An 18,419-nucleotide genomic window follows, 5' to 3' on the forward strand; every position below is an offset into this window, starting at 1 on the left:
GCCATCTCCCTGGGAAAGATGATGAAGGTGGGAGGCACGGCCCATTGCTCCACTACCAAAGCCCTGCTCACCTTGGCTCATCCTTGGGGGTCAGAGCTGGGGTTTGTGTCCCCCAGGGTCACCAGACACCTCCACTGACACAAAGCTCCCAGGTTTGCTCTTCATACAAGCAGAAATCTGCATGAAGGAGTCATTAAAAAACTGGGGATTAATTAAAAAGTCATCCGGGTGGGCAGTGTGAACTCAGCAGTTTGGCAAGTCTCTGTTTATCAGGGGGGTCGTGGGGGCCTGTCAGCCACAAACCCCATTCCCTTTGTGTGGGAAGGCCCTCGGGGGAGGAGGATTCAGCCCTTAAAAAATGTTACTTTAATCCTGAGCAAACTCAGGAGCAGCAAAGGTCAGCGCCCGCCTTCCTGGCCCGGCAGGGATGAACCCCCGGAGCCTCTGCTTCTGACGGGGCTCAGGTTACACAGCAGAGGAAAACTGATACACGTCCTCCAGGTGTATCAGTCCTGATCCTATCTGCCGTCTTTCACCCCCAAATTATGCCCTAAGTCCTCGGTGAACAAAGCCAGCCAGAAAGGCTCTGGGAGGCTCAGCAGACTGGGGCAGGGGAGCAGTTCTGGCTGGGCTTTTATCCCTGGCTCCCTCCTCCTTCACTGAGGTGTTCATTGCCCAGTTCTGGTCACTGTTTGCCAGGCTGGAGTCTAAGGCTGGGAAGAGCCTGGACATCCCTCAGCCAGCAGAGAATTTAACTCTGCCCTCACAGGGTTCAGAGTAATCCCTCTGTTGTGGTTCCTGGAGTCTGTTGTCACAAAGAACCCAGGGAATTGGTGACATTGGTGGCACAGCTGAGCCCGGGCACCCTCCCCTGCTCCCTGCCCTCCCTCTGCTTTAAGCCACAGGCAGGATTTGAGCAGACCTGCCCAAGCAAGCCCGGCTTAATGCGTGCTTGGGATTTGCCTGTCCCGGGGTGGGTGTGATGAGCTGTGGGCTGAGGGCTGGGGCCATTCACAGGGAACCCTCTGGTTCCATCCCCACACTTGTGGGACGCTCAGCCCTCAGTGTCCCACGTGTGGATATCAACCTGTGCTGGAAAGGGGCTGTGCCATCTGACCCCTCTTGGCTCTGGGGTTTTTTTAGGCACTCCCACAGGACGGTGGAGCTTTTTGTCATGACCTCTCAGCCACTCCGGGGTGGATGCTTCAGCAGCTTCATCCCACAGAGGAGGCTGTGGGGAGCTGCAGCCACGGGGGCTTTGCTCCCTGGGATGGGGGGCAGCTCCTCTGGGAGGGGGGGATGTGGGTCTGGACCTTGTGGGAGGGTTTGTGCTGCTGCCCTGCACCAGCTCTGGGGTACGTGGACAAATATAGCGAGGTATGCACCGAAGGGACCCACAGTGCCGAGCTGGGAAATTCCAGCGATGGATGCGCTGGGCTGGGCTGGGAGTGCCGGAGGCGTTAATGGCAGGGGCTGTAATCAGCACCTGCAATTAGCCTCCGCTCCAGCTGGCCTCAAAGGCTCGGCCACAAAGTGCAGCATCCCACAGCCCGTTGCTCCCTCCCTCCCCTCCGTGTCCCTCCAGCCCTTTCAGCCGTGGCGATGCCGGCCAGGACCTGCAGGAACCACAGCTGGGAGAGGATTTATTGAGGGAATTGCTGGGGAGAAGTGAAGGAGCTGGTCAGGGATGGAGGATGGAGTGGGGATCGGGGCTGTGTGTCAGTTCAGAGGGGCTGGAGATGCCAGACTTGTTCATGGTTATCCCCGGGGAAAGGAGCTCAGCCATCGTTCTGGGATGGAGGAGCCCCCTGCTCCTCCCAGTCTTTGCATTTCCAGCTCCCTCTGCTCCTTGCAGTAACACCAAACTGCTGATGACATTAAACAAATTAATATCGGGTTTAAATAGCCTGCGGGAGGCCGGGCCAGGCTGCGGGGCCAGCTGTCAATCCCGGATTAGCGAGTGCCCCGGCTAAACTTACTGCTGCTGTTAACGACCCTGACAGCAACACCCTGCCCGGGGCTCTGCCAGTGCTGCCAGCCGAGCCAGGCTGAAGTCTGGAGAAGGACCCGTGGTGTGCCCTGGCCCTGCAGCAGCACCCAGAGGAGCCCTGGTGGCTTTAGTGCTTTTCAGTGCACCAAAATTCTGTATTTTACCCCAAAAGTGCCTAGTCTAGCTAGGATGAAGTCTGGAGAAAGACCCGTGGTGTGCCCTGGCCCTGCAGCAGCACCCAGAGGAGCCCTGGTGGCTTCAGCACTTTTCAGTGCACCAAAATTCTGTATTTTACCCCAAAAGTGCCTAATCTAGCTGTGGTACATGTGAAGGGACTCGGGCATCTCATGGTTTAAAAGGTTTCATTTTCATTCTGCTTACGGCCCAGCGGTTTCTGCCCAACTCCTTGTATTGTTTGACTTGAGAAAAATATTTCATTCCTTCCTTGTTCTTGTCTCCCATTCAGGGAGGCAGGGGAGGTGATTGTTTCCCCTTTTCACAAGCAGGTTTTTAATTTCCCTGTTTAAAGGGCAGCAATGTAAGCAAGTCATGAGCCTCGCCTCCCGAGAAGAAGCCAAAAATCAGCACAGAGAAGGTGCTGCCATGAGGAGCCAAACTGCCAGAGCCTTTGCTGAGGAACTGATGGGGAGGGCAGCAGGCCCTGGGCTCATGAGAACCCCAGTTATGGGGGACTGAGATGCAAACCCCAGTCAGGGGGGGCTGAGATGAACACCTCAGTTGTGGGGTGGCTGAGATGAGCACCCCAATCACGGGGGGCTGAGAAGAAAACCCCAGTCATGGGGTGTTGAGATGAGCACCCCAATCTTGGGGGGCTAAGATGAAAACCCCAATCTCGGGGGGCTGAAATGAGTGTCCCAATCATGATGAGCTGAGATGAGCACCCCAGTCTTGGGGGGCTAAGATGAAAACCCCAGTCACGGGGCACTGAGATGAGTGTCCCAATTGTGAGGGGCTGAGCTGAGCACCCCAGTTGTGGGGGGCTGAGATGAGCACCCCAATGACAGGGGGCTGAGATGAGTGTCCCAATCATGAGGAGCTGAGATGAGCACCTCAGTCATGGGGGGCTGAGATGAAAACCCCAATTGTGGGGTGCTGAGATGAGCACCTCAATCACAGGGGGATGAGATGAGCACCCCAACCGTGAGGGGCTGAGATGAGCACCCCAATTGTGGGGGGCTGAGATGAGCACCTCAAGCATGAGAGGCTGAGATGAAAACCCCAATCACGGGGGGCTGCAATGAAAACCCCAATCGTGAGGGACTGAGATGAAAACCCCAATCTCGGGGGGCTGAGATCAGCACCCCAGCCGGACCAGGCTGCCCGTGTCCCACCCCACAAGCTGCTGGCATGGCTGGGGCAGACGCTGTGTGCTTCCAGCGCTCAGGGCTGGGGCTGAACGAGCCCCCGGCCGCGCTCACCAGGCAGGGAGGGACACGGTCCCTGCTGCCGCCGAGCCTCCCCTCCCCTCCCCACAAGGACATTTCGGCAGCGCCACCTGAGAGCACTCGGGGCGAGCCCCGGGGGTGCCGCGGAGCCCTTTGGGGTTCCCTCCCCTCTCCCCAAGTTGCGGGGTCCGGGCAGCCCCGGTGCGGGGGCGGCTGTGCGGGGAGGGGGAGCGCTGGGTCCCCCCGCCCGTCTGCACGGCGATGCCGGCACCCCCGGCTGCTGCTCCCCCCGCGGCGCTGCGGGGCCGAGGCGGGGCCGGACGCGGGGCGAGGGGCGGCGGGAGCGGGGCTGCGCCCGCCCGGCCCTGCCCGCAGCTCTGCCCGGCGAGCGGGAGGCACCAGCAGCGCGGAGGCGACGCAGCCGCATCCAAAATGCTTCTAGGTGGGTGAAACGCAACTTTCCCGCAGTCTCGTCTCTCCCCGCCGCCCTCCATCTCTCTCTCCTCCTCTCCATCGCTGCTTCATCCCCCGGCTCGGTGCTGGCGGAGCCGGGGCAGCCGCGGAGCTCGGGGCTCGGTGGGGTTGGCGGGGAGGGGGAGCGGGGATCGCCTCGCCGCTGTCCCGTGTTCTGCCGGGTTCCTTCAGCGGGAGGAAAGGGCACTTTTCAGCGTCCGAGCTGCTCTTCATGGGCAGAAACACACCGAATTGGTTTTTATTTTGATGGTAGCTCTGCTCAGACTGTGTGTGTGTCGGGGGGTTTCTTCTCCACTTTGCGATTTTGGCCACTAACTTAATTCTAATGGTGAAACATTGAGGTGGGTTATTTACTGCCGGGGATAAGCGGTACTCGAGGAGTCCGGGCTCAGAGTGAGGGGCTGGGAATGGGCTCGGCACCAAACTCAACTACTGATTCACCTGTGGGGTCCCCATCCTGTTCCTAGCACGGCTTGGCACCCCAAATTATCCCCATGAGATTTTCTTGTTTCTAAGCAAATGATGCCGATCCCATTCCTCATTGCCGTTCTGCCTGAAAACCCCGTTAAGGAGCTGCTCGTGTTATTTGCATCAGCTGAGGCTGTACCCTACACCCACAAAATGGTCCCTCCCCGCCCAGCACATAGGCAGCCTGTTCCCTCGGCTCCCAGCCTGCTAATCCTAATTACTTACGGGCTTCAAGCTGAGTTTGACTCACTGCATCTTATTGATTTTTCCCAGGGCTGCAAAAAGAGGAGGGAAAAGGTTGTGTGCTGACGGGGCTGGATTTTGCCCTTGCTCTTTGTCTGGGTGTCAGCTCCAACTCGCGTTTCTGCTGCACCTGCGACACAAACGCTCGATGCTTTTTGCGTGGTGTGAGGCTGGGGGACAGTGACCAGCAGTGTCCTTGTGAGGGTGGCCAGTGGTGGAGCTCCGTGGCCGGGCTTGGAGAAGCGGCAGCGAGCGGAACGTGACGCTGTTCTTGGTTCTGTGTGCGTTCAGGGCTGGGGATTTTAGTGGTTTTGTTATTATCAGCGTTAACTTTGCAGCAGGTGCTGGGGAGGCAGCGTGGCCGCTGGCAGTGATGGGGCTGCCACTTCTCTGTGTGTGTGTGTGTGTGCTGTGCACATCTGTGTAGGCACAGGCACGTCTGCAGGCTGCCACGCACTCTCTTTCCTCTGGTAACGAGTCCTTGTGGGTGCCCGTGGTTGCCCGAGGGCAACCGAGGCAGGAACATGGATGTTGTTAGCCTGGCACATCAGTCAGTGCCCGTGTTGAGCTGCCTGTGTCCCATGGATCAAGCTGGCCCCAGCTGTCTCCCGTGGATCAATTTAATTTTTCTAATAGTTTGAAACACAATCTTTTCTCTGAAATGTCTTTCCATGTCTCTCTGGAACGTGTAACACTACTCGGGATATTTATCTGGAGTACTTGTCAGGCTAAGCAGGCTTAAAAGACAAACTAAAGTCCAACCCCAGAGCTTGCTTTTCACTCTGTGGCCGCAGATATGGAGGAAATATTGAATAACCACTAAAGGTTCAATTTTGACCCTGCAGTGTCTTGGGCACGCTGATGTTTCCCATGCCAGGACCATGTTGCTCCAGGGGGAAGAGCGTGGTGCTTTCATGGTGATTCCACCCTCTTGGGACCTGTGGGGGTGACAGTGTGGGGAGCCTGGCCCCACTGAGCTGCTGGGTTTGGCTTTGGGGCTCCTTTGGCAGATGCTGGGACCGAGCTGTCCCTGTGCTTGTTTTGGGTGGATTTCTCTATAAATGCAGCAGTTGTTTTTATTACTGGGGCTTGCTCCAAGCAATGTCCTGGGGGGACACATCTGTCCCCTGGTTTCGACCCTGAGCAATGCTGGGAGGGGGGCACAGGGGGCTCTGACCTCCTCCAACAGCCTCAGCCTCCCCTTCAGAGTATTTTTAGACCAAGCTGTCATCTAATCTTGACCTCCAGGATGATGTGGGCTAAAAAATATCACTGTGTCTCCAGCATCAAGCCGAGGATATAATTCACAAATCTCTTTAGTCCGTTTTTAATTATGCCTCACCTTGCTGCAGTAATGAACTGCTAACAAGTATTTTGAGCAAATGTGAACTTTTTTTTTTGAAGTTTCTCAGTGCCGATGCTCCTGGCAGGTGCTGGCGGCGCTGAGGCTTTGATGGTTTGTTTCAGCACCCACCTGATGTCCCTGAGCTTGTAATGACTGCAGGGGCTGGGGATTTAGCAGATTGCTTTTTTTTGCCTTTCCTGAGCGGGATGTTGGAAGGAGTGGGCTGGCTGCTCCCACTCTCCTCCAGAGTGATTATATTAGCATGGCCTGGGTAGGAGTGGCGGAAATTACAATGAAATACTAGAGGTAGGAAATAAAAATCTAATTAAAAAATAAGGACAGGCGTGTGGCATCTCCCAAACCCTAGGCAGGACCATGCTGGCCGTGGGGTTGCAGGGGGGTTTTGTGCTTCAGCTGCTGGGGAGCTGTGCTCAGGGAATAATGCTGGGAGCAGAGGGGAGGCCAAGGGCTTTGGTCTCTCTAAAGCTTGGGAGGGGAAATATCTGAGTGGATTGGGGTTTGAAAGCCCTCTTGGTGCCCCAGGACTTGCTCTCCTGAAGTCTGAGTTGTGCCCTTGGGGCAATTCCCCTTTCCCCCCTACCCGAGCAAAGCTGACATGGTTTCACTGCTTAGGGGGTTTTGGGGACAGCTGTGACACTGTCACATGCGGTGATTTGGGTGTCACCACGGTGGTCTGTGTGCTCTGGCACGTCTGGGATGGCCCTGCTGAGAGGGGACAGCCCAGCAGGGGTGGCCACAGGCTGGAGCCTGGCTCTGCCACTGACCCAGCTGGCCCTGACCATGTCACTCACCCTCTCTGAACCTGGCTGGCTTCTCGTGGGTCTTCTTGGCTCTCTTGGGGGCTCAGTGCCAGCCCAGCCCTGGCTGTGTGAGGGAGGCACCTGCCTTCAGGTGCTTCAATAATAGAAATCATTAATTTTCACTGCTAATGGAAGAAACGCTGCACTATGAAAAATGTGCGTTGGCTTGGAGGCAATTCAAAAGGCTGGTGGAGACGGGAGCCCCTAATTTGTTCCAAATTGGTTATTTCACTGGAATGGTGAGAAAGCATCAATCTGAGGAGCTTTTCTCCCTTTTCATTTCTGTCAGCCGTTCCTCAGCTGTAATGAATTGGACTTGGCTGCAATTTTTACAATTTAAGCAGTGTCCAGAATAAAGGCTGAACTGATGGGGGGCTCTGGTGCACTCCTGAGCTCTCCATCCCTCAGGAGGACCCTGACCTCTCCCTCACCACCCAGGGAGGGGTGGGCAGTGGAGCCCAGACCAGGGCTCAGTGCTTGCCACTTCTGCTGCCTCCAGTCAGGATGAGCCTAAATCCCTCCTGAGTCACTCAGGACCTGTGGTACAGGTTGGTGGGGTCTTGGCTGGGCTGCCATGGCTGGCTGTGACACAGGGGACACTGAGCTGATTGGGGTCTCTGCTGGGGGAGAGACCCTAAATGCTGTTTTTTCAATCATTACCTGGCAAATGGGAAGTAAAATCCAAAGGGAGTTGGGCTCAATGTTTGTGGACAAGGGATGAAAAGATGCTCAACAGAGCAGGGCTGATATTCAGTTTTGCTCCTCAGCAGCTGTTTTTGATATCAGTGCTGTGGGGTGAAGTTCCCTGTGGCTCCTGGGGAGAGAGATGCAGCCAAGCTGCCTCCCAAGGACCAGGTGCATGGACTGGAGGAAGCCCAGGGAGCGAGATCACCCTGTCCCTGCTTCTGCTCCTTGACAAAAGGGCTTTGCCCTTCTCAGCTGCTGCTCAGAGGAGCCTCAGCCCGGAGCTGGGGTCGCCGGCGGGGAGAGATGAGCATGCTGCCCCCCCTCCCCAGCCCAGCTCAGTAATCCTGTTGTGGCCATGTCCAGAGTTTGCAGGAATGTCATCTGAGTTTATTTCAAGGCTCGTTCCCTGCCAGCTGCAGTCACGCAGCTGAAGGTTGTGACAGAGCTGTGCAGGAGAACGAGGCACGAGGCTGCATCCTGCAGGCTGGCATGGCTGTGGGGGGTGTGGGGGGCACCATGCCACCAAACTGGGGGGCTTCTTCTCCACTAGCACCCCATGGTTCCCTGCCCACTGCCCACCCAAGCCCCTCCACAAGGACCTGAGCGTGCTGGAGCCAGAGCCTTGGTGCCCACAGTGGTGCTGGAAGGGCAGCCCCACAGAGGAGGAACAGCCCCCCGAGTGCCCTGAGCTGTGCAGGAGAGCTGAGACACAGCTGGGAAACACTGGGGACCCCCAGTTGTGTCCCATCCCCTTCTCTGCGTGGGAACACCTTCTCCTCCCCACATCCCTTCCAGTGCCTGCACATCCTGCATGCCCCGTCCCTGCCAGATCCAGGCACCAGCCCGGGGGCTGCAGGAGTATTTTTAATTTGGCTGAGCTGACACGGTGCCGGGTGCTCTCTCCCACACGAGACAGGCTCCTCACAGCCTTCCCCCTCCGCCACACACGGCAGGGACTGAGCTGAGCTGTCACCACCTTCGGGTGCGAGGGATGCAGCCGGGCAGCTCCCGTGAGTGCTCCCTCCCCGTTCATTCTGGGGCTGGCACAGCTGGGCTTGGGGGTGCAGAGGGTGAGCAGGGAACTGCAGGGTGCTGGGCCTTTCCTTGCCCATGCCCTGTGGTGGATGGGCAGGGGTGAGAGGGCTGGTGGGGCAGAACTGGGGGCTGAGCAGGGATGGGCTCCCTGGGGTCAGCAGCTCTGGGAACACCAGCACCTCCGCTTCCCTGAGGGAACAGTGTGCGTCATTTCCCAGAGCCTGACAGGCTTAGAGCAGGGATGGAAGCAAAATCTCATAAATATCTTTGGACTCGGGGATTTAAAATTTTTTTGGGGTGATAATATGGCTGGGTTTGGTCTCTTCTGTTCAGCTTCTTATGGATGCAGTAAGAAACTCTCAGGGAACCCACCCATGATGTGGGGCTGGAGTGCAGAAGGGGTGCTCCCAGTGGGGTGGGGGTCTGCTCTGGCTGCCCGAGGTGTGGGATGCCAGTGGAAACTGGGACTCGCATGGAAACTGTGGCTCATGGCTGCTGCCACCCTCGAGCTGGGGGGATGATGGATGTGCTGGTGCTCTGGGCACCTGCCCACCCACCTCCTCATCCTCAGGCACGGCACAGTGGGGAAAAACAGCAACACTGGCTCGAGCCAAGGCGGCTGCTGCTGCGGGGAGGCAAACAGGAGTATCTCCACTGCAGTTCCTTTAGGAAGGACGCCTGACATCCGGCAGCTATGTGAGGGCAGAGTGCTCGGCAGGGTCAGGGACATCCTGCAAATGCTGCCCAAAATTCGTGTTAAATTGAGGCTTCCAGCAGGAATGGGAGAAGGGTTTGGTGGTTTGAGCCTTGCCCCTTGCATGAGGCAGGCAGAACAAGCGTGTTCTCCTCTGGAGTCCTCTGGTCCCGTGGATTCCACTGCAGGGGCTCCGTGGAGGGGTCCCCATGGGAAGTGGAGTTGGGGTCGCTGACCTTTGCTGTCCGGGGAACCGGGGAATGGGACGCGGGGATGCTGCAGGCTCCTGCCTAAAAACTCATTAAAAAGGCTCAATCCTCTTTTCTCGCGGCATTAGCACAAGAATAAATCGGGTGTGTTTTCACCCCAGGAGCCGGCTCTGGTTTCACCACCTCCTGCTCTCATTAACCCTGGGCTGACACTTGGGCAGGAATGTCCCCAGAGCAGGAAGAGCCTCTTGCCCCGGGATATGTGGAGGAGCCTCAAGAGAGGAATTAACGGGGGCTGCCAGACCCCCCTGGTGCAGAGCCAGCCGGAGCCAGGTACAATGCAGCTCCTAATCCAGGCAAATTCCGGAGGGCCACGCCCCTCCTCGTGGCCCAATTCCACACCGGGAGAAGGGCGAGTCTGGGTGGGAGCATCCTTCAGCTCCCAGGCACAGGGTACATGCTGGGAAACCAGGAGCCAGGTACCATCAGGGGTCCCACAGGACACTGCTGCCCCTTGGGATTTCAGAGTTCTCAGGAGCCTTGTTTGGGGAGAGCAAAGGTGGCACAAAATCCTCTTTCTGGAAGTAGCCGAGAGGCTCTAAATTTCACCTGCATTTGTTGCTAAAAGAAAGCTTTTGGGATGTGAGTTAGGGAGCCCTGGGGCAGGGGGCTGTGTTTCAGCCCCAGCCCTGCAGCTATGGAGCAGGAGTGCAGGTAGGCAGGCACACCTTGTGGCATTCCCTAAGGGCTTGGACTTGGATCCTGCTGATCCAAGGTGTGCAAAGGTGGCACAAAATCCTCTTTCTGGAAGTAGTCAAGAGGCTCCATTTATTGCTAAAATGAATCTTTTTGGGTTGTGAGGAGCCCGTCTGCTCATTAGGGAGCCCTGGGACAGGGGGCTGTGTTTCAGCCCCAGCCCTGCAGCTACGGAGCAGGAGTGCAGGTAGGCAGGAACACCTTGTGGCATTCCCTAAAGGGCTTGGACTTGGATCCTGCCAAACCTCCGTGTCCACTGCTGGGGGGCTGCTCTGCCCACAGCTGCTTGCAGAACACTTCCAAACCGCCAAACACCCATCCTGGCTGGCTGCAAACACCCCTGCAGCTCTCCCAGCTCTCAGCTGACAGACCCAGGCTAGATGCCCACCTGATGCCCGCTGCTCCCTGCACCTGGGGGGAAGCGCTCCAGCAGGTGAGCGTGGGCAGGCACAGGGCACGGCTCGGGGGCTCCCCTGCCCAGGGGCTGCTGTGGCCACCACGTCCACTGTCCCTGTGGCCAGGCCACCACATCCACTGTCCCCATGGCCTGGCCACCATGTGCTCTGTCCCCCTGGCCAGGCCACCACATCCTCTGTCCCCATAGCCTGGCCACCAGGTCCACTATCCTCATGGCCCGGCCACCATGTCCATCATCCCTGTAGCCCAGCCACCACGTCCTCTGCCCCCGTGGCCTGGCCACCATGTCCACTGTCCCCATGGCTGGACTGCCACATCTGCCATCCCCATGGCCTGGCCACCACGTCCTCTGTCCCTGTGGTCCAGCCACCACTTCCACTGTCCCCATGGCCCGGCCACCATGTCCTCTGTCCCCCTGGTGGGGCCACCATGTCCTCTGTCCCCATAGCCTGGCCACCATGTCCACCATCCCCATGGCCTAGCCACCACATCCTTTGTCCCCCTGGTGAGGCCACCATGTCCCCTGTCCCCCTGGCCGGCCACCATGTCCACTATCCCCATGGCCCCACCACCACGTCTGCTGTCCCTGTAGCCTGGCCACCACATCCCCTGTCCCCCTGGCCCGGCCACCACATCCACCGTCCCTGTGGCCCGGCCACGGCCGCGGGGCCTTCCCCATCCCGGCCACCGCTAGTGGCCACTGCCGCCGTGAGCTGCCGGGAGCATCCGTGAGGCAGACGGTCCCCGCTCGCCGCAAGATGGCTGCTCCCGTGCTCCGGTGAGCGCGGGCGGCCGCCGCAGCCTTTGTTCCCGCAGCCGCCGCGCTCGGGGCCGCGGGGGCTGCGGGGCCGCCTCACAAACGCCCCGCTAATTTTTTTTTTAAATTTTATTTTTGGCTTTTGCGTTGCTTGTCTGGGTTTTTTTTCTTTTCTTTTTTTTTTTTTTTGTTTGTTGTTTTGTTTTTTTGTTTTGATTTTTTTTCCCAAATTAGATTTTTTTTTTAAATATTTAAAATCTGGGAAGTTTGCAAGCCCCCCACCCCAAAGCTTATGGCAGCCTTTCCATGGTACGTATGTAGGGGCGGGCGAGCGGGGTGGGCACGCCGGGCTGGGCGCTGGGGCTGCCCCGCTCATCCTCCCGGGCACGGCGAGAGCGCGGCGATGCTCCGGGCGCAGGGGCTCGTCCTCCCACAGCTAAACCCCCACCGTGCCCAAACTGAGGAGGGGGAGCGGAGCGCGACCCCCGTGCCGAGCCCCCCGGGCTGCGCAGGGCTGTGCCCCGCGGGCAGCGCGCCGAGGGGCGCTGGGCTGGAGCCGGAGCGCGGCGGGTGCTGCGGGAATGGTGCGGTGGGAAGAGGTGCCACGGAGCTCTGCTCCATCCCAGCCCCCGCCCCGGCCTCGCGCATCCCACACACTAATTGCTGCTCTTTTTTTCTTTTCTTCCCAAGGCAGCAGCTTCTGCTGGAGCAAGTGCTGGTGGGGGTGGGCTGTGGGGATGGATTGGGAGAGAATGGGGTCAGTGACAGGCAAAGAGCACAGGAATGCTCCCCCTGGGGCCATTGCAGCCCGGCACAGGGATGGATGGGGTCGGAATGGATGGGGTCGCTGTGCCAGGCTGTGGTTCAGGTCATTCCAGGGCCACCTGCCAGCCTTGTCCAGGGCACCTCGTGGGAAGCACTGGCTCCGTGGGGGTGGGTGTTTGCAGGGGAAACACTGGTGGTGTCCTAACTCCTGAGATGTGAGGTTTCCTTCCCCTGCTCCCACAGTGCTGTGGGAATGGCTCTGGTTTGGGGGCTTGTTCTTCAGAAAAACCCCAAATTCCTCATCATGTCTCAGCAAGTCATGTGGACTGATGGTATTCCCCAGTTTTCTTGCTGCTCAGTGTCCATGTTCTTTCTTTTTCCCTCTGCATTTTGGTTCTCCCCTTTCCCCATGCAGCGCTGGGTTCTTCCCCCTTCTCTCACCAACACTTTTATCAAGGCTCAGTTTGGATTTTCAGTCTGGTTCATGGAGAAATGTGAGTTCAGACTCAGCGGGCCTGAAGTGTAGGGAGGAGCTCAAGTGAATGCTTAAACCCTTCAGATCCTGGTTTGGTTTAAGTGCTTTGCAGCCTCTAGCTCAGTAGGCATTTGGGAGCTTGGCCTGGAGTGGATCCAGTGTGTCACCCCCAGGGAGGGACACTGGGATGCCACTGAGTGTGCAGAGCATGGCTCTGCTGCCATGGGACCTGCCACGGCTTTGGCAATTCCCTGGAAGAGGGACAAGCCAGAGAGCACACGTGTGCCCACAAGCACGTGTGTCTGAGCTAGCTCCCAGCCACTCTTGTTCTGCTCCAGGGCCCTGGCACTCACTGCCAGCCGCAGGTGCTGCTCCTCTGGGGCTGAACGCTCTGTTTTGGGTGTTTCAGCCAGCGCTGAGCCTTCCTCACCTTCCCAGCGCCAGCACAGTGGGGAAGGCTGCTCCGAGGGGAAGCGTGTGCGTGTTCCTGTGCTGATGGGACCATTTGTGTGTGTGCCAGTCCCACCAGTGACACCGAGAGCTTCTGGTGGTGCTGATGAGGTGCTTGATGGGATCCCCATGTGCGGTGCTGGGGCTGTTGCACAGCCTGACCTGCCCTCAGCACCGCTGTCACCGCTGCTGTCACCGTGCCACTGTCGCTTGTGCCACCACAGCCGAGCCCCAGCTGAGCTTTGCAGGGCCCTAATCCCATTTCCCTTGTGTCTCTTTCATCTCCAGTCGGACCAGGAGAGTGGTAATAGACCTTCTTACTAAATTAAATGTGCACGCTGCTCCTCAAGGCACGGTGCGGCTCAACCTTAGTTGATCCCCCAGCCACAGCAGTATGGTGCCTCCGGGGAAAAAGCCAGCTGGGGAAACTTCCAATTCCAATAAAAAGTGCAAGCGCTATTTCAATGAGCACTGGAAGGAGGAATTTACCTGGCTGGAGTTTGACTATGAGAGGAAGCTCATGTTTTGCACAGAGTGCCGGCAGGCGCTGGTGAAGAACAAGCACGGAAAGGCGGAGAACGCCTTCACCGTGGGCACGGACAACTTCCAGCGCCACGCGCTGCTGCGGCACGTCACCTCCGGGGCGCACCGCCAGGCGCTGGCCGTCAACCGCGAGCAGCTGGCCTTCGACACCCGTGTCCACGGCCACCCCGAGCTGCGCCCGCTCATCAAGGTGGAGGTGAACCCCGCCAAGGTGGCCGTCCTCACCACGGTCTACTGGATGGCCAAGGAGGAGATCGCGGATGAGAAGTGCTCCTCCCTGCTCAGCTTCCAGAAGTTCAACCTGTGCCAGGCGCTGCTGGCCTCGGAGCACAGCGAGTTCTACCAGCCTGGCAGCGTCAGGGAGATGCAGGTGTGTACGGGGGGCTGGGGGGTTGCACTTAGGTGGGCACTGCGCCCGGCAGGGCAGGGACGGTGCCCGCGCCCACCCAGCTCCCCCAGCCTGCCCGGCTGCTTTGCAGGATGGAAGCTGATTGTCTCAGGAGTTCAATTAGCGCTGTGGGTTTTGCCTCTTTTGCCCTAAAGTAAGTGATCAGAAAGATCAAGTAGCCGGAGAGTTTGAGAGGGATTTCTGATTTTTACCAACGCTTCATGCCTGCTAAAATCAAATTAAATTTTTAGTGAGTCTTGGCCGTTTGCCAGGCTTTCCAGCTCTCTGCAGAGCCTTATTTTGCTACTGATAGACTAAACCCACTAATTAGGTTTCCCAGCCTGTGGTGATCCTTGCAGCACTCACACACACAGAGGAAGTTTTCCCTCCGAACTGGGGAGTTTGCGTGAAATGGGGGGAATGTGAGTAAATGAGTAAAGATGGAAAAAAATGTTGCCATTTTGCTGCTGCTCTTGCCCCTGCTGGGCCAGTGAAGTGGAGCTGCTGGAGTTGAAAGGGGCAGGTGGGTTCCTGGTGTCCTGCCTCACTGCCAGCATAGGTGGGGGCTTGGGAATGGGATGTTGGGGCTTGAGGGGTCAGTGCTGCTGGTGGTGCTGTGTCCTGCTTGTGGGGCTCTGTTCCCAAGCTCAGAACAGCAACCCCCAAGCTTTCAGCAGCTTCCCATGGTGCTTGAGCTGCCAAACAGGAGCAGGAGAAAGCTTATTACGGAAAAAGAAACTGATTTCCAGCCTCTTGTAAGGGCTTTTCCCTGGCTCGGGGCTCTTGCGCTGCAGGAGCCCGTGGGTGGGAGCCCACCCGCTCACTCTGTGCCAAGTGCTGCTCATCTCCCACTGCCTCTGAATCTCATTTGTGTTTCTCTCTCCCTCCCTGCACCCCTCCTTCAACTGGCCCAGGCAGCCATTGCCAAAGTCCTCCACAACGAGGACAGGCACAGGATCAAAGCCTCGCCGTTCATTGGGCTGGTGGTGGACGAGACAGTGGACGTCCTGGAGCACCGCAGCCTCGCCGTGTTCACCACCACTGTCTCCCCCTGCAACGGGCAGACCTCCACCACCTTCCTGGGCAGCTTCGAGCTGCCTGCCGGGGAGGCCTCCACTGTGGCAGGCAAGGTGGGCGAGGTGATGCGCTCCTTTGGCATCCCCACCATGAAGCTCACCTGGCTCAGCGCCGACAGCGCCTCGCTGGTGGCCGAGCGGCTGAGCGGGGTGGGGACGGCGCTGACCTCGCTCTGCCCGCTCCTCACTGAGGTGCACTGCCTGTCCCACGGCACCTCCCTGCTGCTGGCTGAGAGCATCAGCACCATTGAGTACCTCCAGAAGTATGAGACCACTGTGGATGCCGTGTATAGGCTCTACTCCAGCTCCCAGGGGGAAGGGAGTAGCCTGCAGGAGCTGCGGAGAGTCCTGGACCTCTGTGAGATAGACCTCGGGAGCCCCAAAGCCATCCACTGGACTTCAATCTTCCCAGCTGTAGAAGCCATTGACTCCTCGTGGCCCACACTGGTGCTGCTGCTGGAGAGCCAGGCGGAGCGCTCACCCGTGGCCCGCGGCCTCTGCGAAGAGCTCAAGAAGTTCCAGTTTGTGGCCTTCACCAAGATCCTCCTGGATGTCCTCCCCATCTTCCAGAAGCTCAGTCGTTTCTTCCAGATCGAGGATTTTGACCTCTCCATCTTGAAGCCCATAGTCTCAGCCACAGCCACCACTCTGCAGGCCCAGCAGAGCACCAGTGGCCAGAACCTCCGGGAGTTCCTCAGCGAGATGAACAAGCACCCCCAGGACGCCCGGGAGGGCGAGAGCCGCCTCTACTACAAGGGTGTTGAGCTGGCCAACTGCTCCCAAGTGCACCTGAAACACTTTGAGCACCTGAAGGACAGCTACCTGGAGAGGGTGCGGGGCAACCTGCTGGACAGGTTCCCCAGCAGCGTCCTGGAGGCCATCAGCTCCTTCTCTGCCATCTTCAACCCCAAGTGCTACCCCCAGTCTCTGGAGGACATCGGCAGCTATGGGGTCAGCGAGCTGAACTTCCTGCTGCGGGTGTACTCACGGGTGGTGGTGAGCGAGAGGGCCCTGAGCGACTTCCCCCTCTTCAAGCGCATCGTCTTCAGCCTCAGCCAGCTCTCCTTCAAGGACCTCTGTGTCAAGCTGGTCTACAGCAGCTCCGAGATGCACGAGCTCTTCCCGGACTTCGCCGTGCTGGCAGCTATTGCGCTGGCCTTGCCGCTGGGCTCGGCCCTTGCCGAGAAGATCAGCCGGGGCCGGGAGCTGCTGAGGCGCGGCCGGTCGCGGCCTGCCAAGGCCGAGGCGCTCTCTGACCTCATGAAGATCGCCCTGGACGGGCCGGCCATCAGCGAGTTCAACTTCGCCTTGGCCATCGAGTACTATGAGAGCATGAGGGAGCCCGGGTTCATCGTGGCGCCGGTGAAGTGAGCGTGGCTGGTGTGGCTCCTGGGGCAGGAGCCGGGGCCTGCGGGCAGCCCCCAGGGCCACAGCGCTGCCTTTCCGCATCACCGGCCACTGCTGGGCATGGTGACCTCTCTGTGCTGGGAAGAGAAGCAGGATCCTTTGCAAAGCCATGCTGGTCCCGTGACCATCCCTCCCTCATGCCCCAAACCTCTGTTTGAATCGCCCAGAATTCAGAGTCCTGGGGCCACCTGAGCTCCCAAATTGCCATGAGTTTTTTCCAAGGGTTTGTCATCATTTTGTTTTAGGGAGATGAAGGCAAAGCTCTTGAGCTCAAATGTCACGTTGCCTTTGCACAAAGATACCCAGCAGCTTTTGCTTAATGCTCTGCAAAAATATGGGATTTCTGCTACTCTGGAGCCTGGAGAGGGAATGCAGAAAAGGCAGCGCATCCTCCGAGCTCTGCGCCGACCCCAACATGCCTGGCGGTGTCGTGTTGGTGTTCCTTGCACACAGCACAGGGTATTTTTAGCAGTGGCATCAAGTCATGATCATTTCAAGAGCAAGAGATTTAGGGAATGATATTGTAACGGCTGAGGAAGTATTAACTTTAAATGTATCATTGTGTACATATGTGTATGTGTGTATATATATAAATATACATATATAAATATCTATATTAAAAAGGTCTATCTTAATTTTCCTAAAGTTTAAAGTATAAAGATAACTAAAAGGACTTTTTTTTTTTTTTTATGTCAAGGACAGAATAAATTGTGAGCAGGGGTCCAATAACAATCAATAGCTAATTCTTATTCTTTCCAAAACATCCTCACGTCCCCAAGTTCCCTTTGCACCCTGAGCTCTTGGCAACCTGCAGTCTGGGAGAAAGTCCTTCAACACCTGCTTTTGGGGCCAGCTGGAGGTGTTCAGCTCATATTTCTGCTCTGAAGTGTTGCTCTCTGTCCCGAGGTGAGCAGAGCTGTTGGTGCCTGCAGCAGCCTGGAGCTCGGGCCCCTCTGCCCACGGGTCTGAGGTGTTCCAGTGTGATGGGCTTTGCTGGTTTTCACTTGGAGGGCTGTTTCCTTCACTTCAGACTGATTCTCATCAGCAATAAACCCCGTGCAGCAGCATGAAGCATTACCTCAGTTGAATCCTGAGTGCCAGGTCCTCTGCTGGGGCTGCCAAAAGCTGGAAATGGGAGGATGTAGCAGATCTGCTGCCCCACACTCCAGCTCTGGTTGCTCTGGGAGTCCAGTGCAGTGCAATCTGTTTGTTACTAATCCAGATCCCAGAGGTGCTGGGGCTGCACTGGTGCTGCCATCGTGGTCCAGTGTTGTGACTGGGGGTTGCTGTTCTTCTCTGGCCACCAGCCTTTGGCATTGGGGATCCTCCTGGAAACATGCTTGGCCAGAGACAAAACCTTTAAAGCCCTGGGTAAGGATTTGGAGACACCATCAAAATTTGCTGAGAACATCTCCCAAGCAGGAGGGAGCCTCTGTGTGAATAAACAGCTCCATCTCCATCTGGCCTGGGCAGACTCTGCACCAGATGCTCGCTGAGGCGTCGTCGTCTGCGGGGATGGGTCCTTGGCAGGCTCGTGTTGGTATGAGAACCTGCAGCCTTCAGAAGCAGCTCTGGGAGGTTCACACAGGCAGGTGACAGAGCACAACAGTTGCTCTGCTCTGCCTCACAGGGAGCAGGAGAAAAACCTGCTGCAGGTGTGTGTTCAGTGGCTGTGTAGGGTGAAGGGGTGGGGACGGGCTGGGGGGGACAGCCAGGCACAGTTTGGGTGAGTTTGGTTAAATGTAGGGCTGAAAATTCCTTTAAATTGTGAGGGATCCCTACAAAAGTCACTTGTGTGTGGGACAGGAACTGGGCTGAGCTCCAGAGTGCTGGGAAGGGGCTGAGCCCCAAGCAGGGGACACGCAGCACCACATCAGGGACATGGTGGCTTTGACACCGCTTGGTCAGGCCTGGGCTGTACCTGTGGAACTGGGGGGGCACAGAGACAACCCCCCCAAACTGCAGCCGGTGCTCATGCCAGGAACACGCGGTTCCTGTGCTCCTCTCCTTGCA

General features: G+C 57.8%; 2 protein-coding genes across 6 annotated transcripts in view; both read left to right on the plus strand.

Moving 5' to 3' along the window:
- Positions 1 to 18,419, plus strand: part of ZNF385C (zinc finger protein 385C) — a 60,666-nt gene that overhangs the window by 26,641 nt on the left and 15,606 nt on the right. Inside the window, exon 1 of one of the 4 annotated variants that reach the window (XM_064400071.1) lies at positions 3,643 to 3,838. The exons of the other annotated variants lie outside the window; for them this stretch is intronic. Coding sequence (XP_064256141.1) covers positions 3,658 to 3,838 — 181 coding nt within the window. The 5' untranslated portion in view covers positions 3,643 to 3,657. Of the gene's footprint in view, positions 1 to 3,642; positions 3,839 to 18,419 lie in introns of those variants that run through there. 4 annotated transcript variants of the gene reach the window in all.
- C27H17orf113 (chromosome 27 C17orf113 homolog) lies at positions 11,472 to 18,092 on the plus strand. 2 transcript variants are annotated; one of them, XM_064400061.1, is made up of 3 exons: positions 11,472 to 11,611; positions 13,281 to 13,905; positions 14,838 to 18,092. In XM_064400061.1, exons 2-3 carry the CDS (start codon positions 13,387 to 13,389, stop codon positions 16,368 to 16,370), a joined length of 2,052 nt encoding a protein of 683 aa, XP_064256131.1. In that variant the 5' UTR covers positions 11,472 to 11,611; positions 13,281 to 13,386; the 3' UTR covers positions 16,371 to 18,092. The 2 variants fall into 2 exon arrangements, with proteins under 2 accessions (XP_064256131.1, XP_064256132.1); XM_064400062.1 differs by lacking the exon at positions 11,472 to 11,611 and having other exon boundaries at positions 11,618 to 13,905.

This window comes from Passer domesticus, chromosome 27, assembly GCF_036417665.1.
Source record: "Passer domesticus isolate bPasDom1 chromosome 27, bPasDom1.hap1, whole genome shotgun sequence".
Lineage (NCBI taxonomy): Eukaryota > Metazoa > Chordata > Aves > Passeriformes > Passeridae > Passer > Passer domesticus.

Coding starts and splice junctions, on each gene's coding strand:
- C27H17orf113 (XM_064400061.1), top strand. CDS start 13,387: ATGGTGCCTCCGGGGAAAAAGCCAGCTGGGGAAACTTCCAATTCCAAT. Junction 13,906..14,837: donor GCAGCGTCAGGGAGATGCAG/GTGTGTACGGGG, acceptor CAACTGGCCCAG/GCAGCCATTGCCAAAGTCCT.